This window comes from Octodon degus, unplaced genomic scaffold (genome assembly GCF_000260255.1).
Source record: "Octodon degus isolate 3935 unplaced genomic scaffold, OctDeg1.0 scaffold00013, whole genome shotgun sequence".
In the NCBI taxonomy this organism is placed as follows: Eukaryota; Metazoa; Chordata; class Mammalia; order Rodentia; family Octodontidae; genus Octodon; species Octodon degus.
This window is the reverse complement of record NW_004524589.1, coordinates 29,030,706-29,040,671: the sequence shown is the minus strand read 5'-3', so window position 1 is coordinate 29,040,671 and position 9,966 is coordinate 29,030,706. Positions and strand designations below refer to the sequence as shown.

At 32.0% G+C, this 9,966-nt stretch overlaps 1 protein-coding gene across 1 annotated transcript in view; it reads right to left on the bottom strand.

The window, feature by feature from the left end:
• LOC101560671 (kelch-like protein 1) overlaps positions 1-9,966 on the bottom strand; it is a 494,908-nt gene that overhangs the window by 317,572 nt on the left and 167,370 nt on the right. Inside the window, exon 2 of the mRNA XM_023709637.1 lies at positions 1,256-1,438. Coding sequence (XP_023565405.1) covers positions 1,256-1,438 — 183 coding nt within the window. The remainder of the gene's footprint in view (positions 1-1,255; positions 1,439-9,966) is intronic.

Here is a 9,966-nt window from a genome sequence, read left to right as displayed (position 1 = left end):
TAATCATATACAAATTTAAATTTATTACGAAATAAAGATTATAATTGACTCTGAAGAATATAATAGAATATTCCTCTAGATGCTTGGTGAAGATAACTCACTTATTTGCTATACATATTATAAAATTGGGATAGTTAATTGTGTGTCAACTTGAAAATAAATTCCGAGTAGATTACTTTGACATAGGCTTAGATATGTCTGGGTGAGGCATTTACCCAAGAGGGAAGACCTGCCCTTTGTACATGTGATGCTAACCCATAGGCTTGTAGACTGCATGGAAAAGGAAGGTAAAGAAGTTTTGATTTTGTTCCTTCCCAAGAGCTGATCTCTCCACCCCATTTGGGTATCCATCTCCAGACTCTCCACCCTTCCAGGCCAGATTCTGGCTTTCCAGTGTGGACCAGCCCTTGACTGTGCCCTGAGCTTCAGACCTCATTAAATCTGTTCCTTTAGTGATCCCCAAATGACAAATATCAAGTACGTTTTTCAATTTATTGACTATTTTTTAATTGATTTGAAAATAACTCAATTTCAGAATAATATTTGATAAACAAATGTTGATACATTACTTGCAGTGTTGTTGCAGTAAGCTAACACTTTGGACCAAAGGTGCCCTATATTAATTATTAAATGCCAAATGTTCTCTTCCCTGCCTATCAAGACACAGACTTTTTTCAGTGCCCGCATTTTAACAACTTACACATAGGTGTGTATGTGTGCGCATGTATATGTATGTCCGTAAAACCTAGATAATACTATTTCATTTTAAGAATGGAATCTTATTGAAAACATTTTCCTTGTGGGATAATTTATAAGAAGGTAATAGTCAAATTTATAAGAATTTAATTATAACTTTATATTTCCTTTATATATATATAGTAGGTAATATTTACTATTATATTTTATAATATATGATATAATGTACAATATTTTACATCAGATAGATAGATAGATAGATAGATAGATAGATAGATAGATTTTCTACTAGGAATTGAACTGATGATTTTGTGCTTGCCAGACAGATGTTGTGCCCCTGAGCTATATCCCCTACCCTCCTTTGCTTTTCTTAATAAAATGGATCGCAGTGACTTTATAACTTTTGCCCCTAAAAGAGTAAAAGCAACAACAAATGTTCAAGATCTATTATGAAAGTAGATGATGATTGCATAATTATAGAGTTTTCTGAAATTTATATACCAGTTTTTCACTTTGAAAAATGCAAGGGTTTATTTGTAATAAAAATAAGTAACTCTACCTATGTGCAGGTATCTTTCGGTTCCCAACAATAAGAATAACATCACAGAGTTGCTGTTGCTTCAAGTAACTTTCCATCTTTCTGAAGGTCTGCTCAGCATGGTGGACGGCCTGGTAGAATTCTTCAGAGCTACTGGAGTCCAAGTCACTCTGAGGAGTCAGTGAGTGGCTGGTTGTGGACAGCCTGTAATATAAACACACAAAAAGATTTTATTTTAAAAGGTTACCAATTTCTCATATGTATATTTTACCATTTGCCCTTATTAGTTATCAGATTGTCAAATTCAGAAATGAACTTCTGAAAATTTTAATTTAAAGTATTTGCTTTAAATAGAAATACATGAATTGCAAATTTTATTTCTTGTGTTAAAACATTTCAACATATTCCATTTATGTTAATTTAGTAAACCTGAAAAAGTCAGGTTTATTATCTATGAACAGATATTAACACATTTAGTGTAAAGCCAACAATGGAATGTTAAAATCATTGAAGAAGATGGTGTATATGTGTACAATGGAATACTATTTAGTTATAAAAAGATAAAACCCTGTCGTTTTACAGCAACACGGATGACCTTTGAGGACATTGTCATGTGAAATTACTCAGGCTGAGAAAGTCAAGTACTGAATGATCTTACTCATAAGAGGAATATAAAAAAGTCCATTTAACAAAAACAGAAGGCAGAATGTTTGTTACCAGGAGCTAGAGAAAGTAGGAAGAGAAAAGGAATAGGAAGAGGTTGGTCAACAGGGATAAAATTATGTAAGATAGGAAAGTTCTAATTTTCTGTTATAGAATAGGGTGACTACAGTTACTAAGACTGTATTTTACTTTCCTAAATAGTTATCTAAGAGGATTTTGAGTGTTTTGCCACAAAGAATTAATAAATGTGTTGATGGATAAGCTAATTACCCTGATTTCATTTAAATATGTTTATATGTATGAAAACTACCCACATTGTTTCCCTATAAACTTATAAAACTTTAAATCCTTATATTATATATTAACTAATATTGACTTAAAGATAATTAACAAAGATTAAAAGTTCACTAAAAATACCAGGATAAAATACAATTAAAATTTCACTGCATAGTTAAGAAGCAAATAAATATTTCAAAGCTCATAAAAGACAAAACAAAAGAAAAATTTTGCTAATTTAATGAGTTCAACATTGAATTTATACAAAATTTGATAAGTGCATTATATCGTTCTGTCTGCTTAGTATATTAATATGTATCTGAACCTATATATTAGCAACTGAAACCAAAGTTATTAATGAAAACAGGAAAATTAATCTTAACTAATTTGAAATATTTAAGTCAAATTTAAATCCTATAAAGACCTAATACATATATTTTGCAAGTACCTACACCCTACATAGTTGAAATATTTACTGTGAAACATTTCTATAAAATATTTTGAGAAATACTTGTCAGCATAATATAAACAAAGATGAATAGAGCTGTTATTGTTAAATAACAAAACAACTGATACTATTTTCAGAAGCTAATTACTCACACAGAAATTCAAAAGAATCTACAGAGAAACTAATGAATCTGAACCCAATAAAATCATGTATATTCTGTTCTGTACATATATGTCTACACTGTATTGTTATTTTCATCACACTTTTAAATTTTTGGGTTTTTTTTGTTTTGTTTTGCCATTTTTTTGCTTTTTTTTTTTGCATTTTAGGGAAAGGTCTACAGGGTGTTCAGGGTCTCACTACTAGACCAAACTCCTAGTGATCTACCTGTTTACACCCACCCAAGAACTGGGATTACAGGCACTTACCACCACGCCCAGTCTCTTTCTTTTTTATTTTATTAACTTTATTGAAAATCCATAATTTCATATCATATTAAAAACTGTAGACAAATACTGAAATGTGAAAAATATAAGACACAGACAGTGATTTTTAGAGAAATATTTCTGAAATGAATACATCATATGAGATTAATAATAGATTGCATATTGTAAATAAATTACTTATAAACTTAAATGAATATAACAATAATAACTGTCCCTCAGCATGCCCCGGGGGTGGGGTCTGCAGGGCAGGCCTGGGGATTGAACCCTGGCCCCTGTGCCTGCAGGTGCTTTAATCTACTGAGCAATTTGGCCAACCCTAAATTTTCTTTTAAACATTTGAAAATACTACAAATTTTGTTTTGCCATTTGTTTCCCAGTCACAGATTTGTAAATTGCAACCTTAGGATATGTTTATTTCTAAAGATATATTTTAGGAACTCAGGTTGTAGCAAGAAGAGCAGAATTTTTCCACACATTATCATTATGATGAAAAAAGTCACAAAATGTACTGTAGTGTGTATTCTTAAATCAACATACTATTTATACTCAGGAACCTAGAGAAAACTGAGGAAGAACTGGGGATTAGCAGACAGATGAAGGCTGTCCCCAGAATAGCTCCTGATGTTTCTACTACAGTACCCAGAGTGCATGAACAGGATCCAAAAAGTCAAGAGAGTAGGGACAAACCTGCAAAATTCCTCCAGGTGAGTTTAAAAGAGGTTTGATATAGGAGCGCTATCATATTAGAATCTATAATTTAAATGGAGTATGTAGTGCAGAAATGGTTACACCCAGTAAGTGTTTCATAATTCAGAAAAAGTGATCAAGAATATAATTTCATATGCTTCAACTTCAAGGCATCCAAGTTGTAGTTATGCAATATTAAAATGAATAGTAAAAGAAACAAAATAATACAATTTTAACATCTGAGAACTTAAAAATAAAACAGCATGGTATTTAAGAGAATTAATTCAAAGTCAAAGGCTAATTTCTTTCAAGATTATACCTTCTTTAACCTACGTATACTAACCATTTAAATAAAATATTGATGTGATACTTTTCTAGAAAACATTTAAATAATTCAAAAGAATAAGCTTAAATAGAGAAAAATAGAAACTGGGTTCTAAAACTAATCTTTTTTGTGAATTCAAGTTTCTCTTACTTTTTCTGAAAGTTATTGTTTCCAGTTCACCCATATTATGTGAAAATAAGTCACTTTTAAATCCAATGTCATTTGCTCTGTCAGATAAATGGTTATCTTAGTTTGCCGGGGTTCTATATAATATGTTTTCTCATAAAGTTTTAGGATCTCAAACCTTGTTTAGATCCCCTGTCCTTCAATTTTGATTTGGGATGGGATTTCAAAATTTGTGTCTACATCATAACTCATAATTTTTATTTTTTTTTTATTTTTTTTTTATTTTTTTTTCAAAGTTTTATTGACAAACAGATAGCAATGAGACAGTTTCAAATCAAATCGGAAGGACAGTTTCAACAAATAATACACTGCATATATTCTTCTTAGTGGTTAATTGCTGTACAAGATGCGGACTTGTGATCCTGTTTACAAACACCATTAAAACAAATCATTCTATTCATTAAGAGAATGCAACTATATATCTATCCCAACCTCTTTGAATACACAGATACAAAATGGACATTCATCGGTATACCCCATTTTTTCTAAGTTCCGTTATTGAATATTATAGGTGTGTAAACTCAGCAAAATATTCTAAAAGAGTCCAGTAGCCTATAATAGCATTGGGTCTTATATTTAACTGGTAATGTCAGAAATTATTGACCTGAGTCCCCCACAGCTCAACTTAACAGCATGGCTTTATTTCTTATATTTCGACTTCATACTTTTCTACTGGATGGTTAAGACCAAGGTAAAGCAGGACCTATGCAACAAGAGTTGTAGCTTTTTGGTCTGAGAAGGTCAGTGAAATGCCCTCAGGATTTGTCCTGAGATCCTGTACCTCAGATTGTAGAACCTTTATCAGTGCAGCCATGTGGATGAGTCATGGCCATCGCTTGGCCAATGTGCTCTCTGTGAAAGCCTGAGAGAGTATCTTCTCCCCATTGACTCTCCTTAGGCACACTCTACGTCATCGATCACTTTCCTCTTTGTCCCCATAATCTTCTTGATCAGAAAATTTGGGACACTACCGAGGTACATGACGTTACAGTACAAGTTCTCATATGTCCTGAGTCTTAATTGACCTTAGAAGGTTAGGGCCAAAATGTTGGCTTTCCTTGCATCCTTCCTTTTTCTCTAATTTGGTCTGCAAACTTAGGTTGTTAACCATCCAGAAGAAAAGCTTATTGTTATTATCAAACGATTTGGGCTATCAATCTTAACATCACTATCTCACTGCATTTCAAACATCTTAGGCATAATAAGGAACAGGTATTTTTCATCAAGTATTGATATGTTGAACTTTAAGTCCCTACATAATATGATAAAAAACATTTAAAAATTAGATTATATTTTAAAAAATAGGATAAAGAATTCTATGCTTCTCATGTTTGCACATAAGTCCAAAAATCTCACCATATACAACCTTGAAGCAGGACAGTCCCACAATATTACATCATAACTCATAATTTTTAGTCTAAGCTTTTTTATTCCATTCATATTGCATAAAATACCCAGCCTTTCTCATTTAACACATAAGAGCTTAAAAGTTTAATAAACATGGATTGTATCTTTAGCAATGGTTCTCCAGTAGTAGTAAAAACTCTAGTATTGGATTATCCTGTTATTCCCTGATGTTTAATATAGTACCCTTACAAGTATTTATATTTATGGTCTCTTTCCAAAGAGTGACTTAAATATTATGATTTTAGAGCCTAATTTTTTCTTCCTTATTATGACCAAATAATATAAAACTTGTAGTTATAAGAAAATAAAATTTTGAAACTGCATTGTGGCTACTTCGTATAAAAATGTAAATATGCTCAAGTCTGTCCCAGCCTAATATTTTACTTTCTGCTTACATAAAAAAGTACATGAGGCAAACAATTAAAAGGAGGAAATACTTATTTAGGTTCACGATTTCACAGGGGCTAGTCCATGGTTGACTGGGTTCTTTGTTGTAGGGTTAGGGAAAGGATGAATATTATGACTGAAAAAGACCATGAGGAAAAGCTATTTATTCTTTGCAGCCTAGACACAAGGACAGAGGGTAAAACCCTGAGAGGATGAGCAGGCGATCAGTATAGTCCCCAAAGTCATGCTCCCATGATCCTCTCTCTTCAAGGGGCCCTACCATCTGTTCCTATCAATTCCCCCAAAATTCATCAAATTATGGTCTCCTCAGTGGGTTAATTTAAGAGCTAAGCTTAAAGCCCTCAGGATCTAATCACTTCCCCAAATCAGCTGGGCACCAAACTTCAGCACATGACATTTTAGTGACATTACTGACCCACATGCTAACACTGACAAATACAAAAAATAAACTATAGAAACATTTGCTTAGCTTCAAGAACTATTTTGGCCATAATTATAATTTTATATACCCTTCCACAACCATTTCTTTCAAAAGTGTGGTTTTAGTAATTAACTTCAATTCATGAGATCTGTGAACACTCCTTAGCCCTTGCACTCTCTCTAATCTCCTGGGATTCTCACCTAAAAAAAAAAATCTTGATTTTTCTTTCACTTTTCTCAATACCTGAGCAAAAATGCACATACTTACTGTTCCCATGCTAAACATTAGGGCTAGGCATACTTTATATTTCCTGTGCCCTCAATCCCAGTGTGAAGGGGGTTTGCATTGTTATCCTAAACCGTGTTTAGTATCAAACAAATGATTTAGTTATGTCAGAAAGTAGTTACTGCTTAAAAATTTCATTGTGGACAAATATCAAAAAGTTGTTTCTAAGAAACATCCATTCTTCTGATGTTTCACTTTAAGATACTCCAACTAGAAATTAAAGTAGACTTTCTCCTCATTGACAATAGTTTCACAGCCTTTGATGCCTTCTCTTACCAAATCCATATTTCATATTATAAGTTATTATATGAACTGGGATTTCCAACTTTTATTACACTTAATATTGAGCTTCAATTTTAGTCACTAAGTAAAAATAAAATCCTGTTTCTTCAATTTGTCACCCTCTGGTTTTCTTTCATTATAGTTTTAACAGATATTTTTCTTTACCTGCAGTTATCAACTGCAGCACATTGATAGTAACATATTTAACTGTAACTACCCCTAATTGAGTTGAAATAACGCTGATTTTCAAAAACTTCTCTTTTAGAGTCGTATTTTAGAAAGTTGATGTTTAACCTAACATATTTCAAATACGGATTTAATGCAACTTGGAAAATTTCAGGAGATAATGATCTCCTTGTTGAATGAATGTATGAAAACTATCTTATGAGAAGATGGCGTTGGTTTGGTTCTGATATTTTTTCTCTCTTTCTTTTTTCTTTTTTTCCTTCTTTGTGTCTTTGTTTCAGCACAAAACATGTTCCTGGAAAAAGCTACCATGAAAACAAGCAGTAGAATTGCTGAACACAGTGTAGTGATTAGTACATAGAGGATAGACAGTAAATGTCCTGTGAAATGCTGTTGTTGAATATTAAATATGCAACATTCAGAATTCATGAAGGAAAAATGTAGAATAAGTGCCATAACAAGAAAACACAGTCTTGCATTTCTCTGCTAATGTATTTACATGTACTGGGATGAGCTAAAGAAGTCAGTAAATACACTGAAGAAATATATCAAAAATAAAACCTATAGACTGATAAGATATGTTTATTTTTAAGGAAAGACAATGACAGTTATGATTTATTTGATGAACAGAACTAAAATGCAAACTAAATGTGGAGAATTCTTTATGTTTTTTGCTTGTTGTGGGTGGTTAGAGTCAACTTTTGTTTAGGAAAAAACATTTTAAAGAACATTTCTATGTCAAACAAAGGAATCACCCATTCTCACAGTTCTTGGACAGGTACCTACATACAGTAAGAGATGGGCTGACTTAAGTGAAAACTTCTGTAGTAGACACTCAAGTGTACTATTTCATTTGAGTATATGTGTAGTATTTCAGATCATTAATATCTTGTTAGAGCATTTTTTCAGTGCTTAAGTATTTTTATATGCGGCATATGTTGTTTTAGTTAAGTCATGATATTTATTACAAAAAGTTAAAAGAATGCTAAAGAAAACTAAAATGAAGAAATTTCAATGTATAATTATATAAAACACTTTGCCTTGTTACATTAAATAAAGAAAATGTAATCACCACACATCAGTGTCAAAGAATAAACCAGCATTCAAAATAAGTGTTCAGTTATATTAAGTTCACTCAGTTTCAAGTCTTTTAATAATCCCTGAGAGAGGTTTCGATCTAGGAAATATTATAATGAATAAAACTTAAGCACCAGGTGTTGCTACTTAGAACCAAGAAAAATGAATAGCGTCATTAACGTTACTTCTGGGTACAATTTTATTTTATACGATAATTGGAATTTTAAGTAAGCCTTTTTATCAGAAGTATTGAAAAACTTGTACCACACATAAGCACATAGAGGTATAATAGAATTTTGAATAGATGTAAGACTTTTGAACCAACAAAAATATTTATATATTCTAGCAGTACCAATTTGTGAGTTGTATATCTCAGTTAATGGGTCTGTAAGTTGAAATTCTATTAAGACTTCTAGTGTGATCCTTGTGAAAATATATATGCTATGTTTAGAGGGCTTTCTTTGCCTCCGTGTGGTAGGACAAGCCTCTTGATCCTAGCACTTAAGGAACAGAAGCTAGAGGATTTCCTGGAGCTTGAGGCAGTCTAATCTAAATAGTGCAAATTATGTAATTACAAAAAAGTGAATGGAAGAGGAAGATTCTTTGTGACATAGGTTTTAATAATATTTCCAACCAATAATTCAGTGTGGAAGTATACATTTTTATGAATTAAGCTCACATTGAAAAATGGAATATGCTACTTGAAAGAAAAACATAAATAATCTTTGGGGCAGGAGAAATGGCTCAGTAGAATAAGTGCTTGCCTGGCAAGCACAAGGGCCTGAGTTCAATCGCTGATTCTGAAAAAAAAAAAAAAAAGAAAAGAAAAGAAAAGAAAAGAAAGAGAGGAAAAAATAATAATCCTATTACACACAAAAAATTGCTATTTCTGCTGTAAAATTTTACAGGTGACATCTTCACACGTATGCACTTTGAATAAAAAGTATTTTTCTGATATTTGAAATTATAAAACTTGATATAATTGAAGTATATTCACGAAGTTGAAACTCAAAAGAAATTGTGGCTGAATAATCAGAGGGGTAGAAAAATATATTCATATTGATGCCAAAAATTCTCAAAACGAAAAAGTCAAAGTATAAAATTTTGAAAGGAAGACAACTCAGCAGGAGATCGTGGCATTGAAATGTGATAAAATTTTAATTTTTTAATATAATTTAACCAGTAATTAATAAGTGAACAGTCTAATATGCAGTGATATGAACCATATTTTGATTTATCTTTCTACAAAAGACAGTGCATTTATGACCTTAAAGCTAAAGTAAATTTAAATCTAAGATTGACAGTAATATTATGTCTACTTAAACATAAAAAGCCATAAGTTCAGAAATCTACTTTAATTATCTTAAATACATTGTTGTCGTTAGCTGTTGCTAAAATAGTGCAATTGGGAAAATGTGATTTTTTACTTTTTTAAAAATAATTTGGATATTGGGCAGGGGAGACAGCTCCGTTGTCTAAGCGCCTGCCTGGCAAGGGCAAGGACCCAGGATAGATCCTCTGCACTGGGCGTGATGGCAAATGCCTGTAATCCCAGCACTGGGAAGGCTGAGACAAGAGGATCACTACGAATCTGAGTTGTGAGACCCTGAAATAAATAAATAAATAAATAAATAA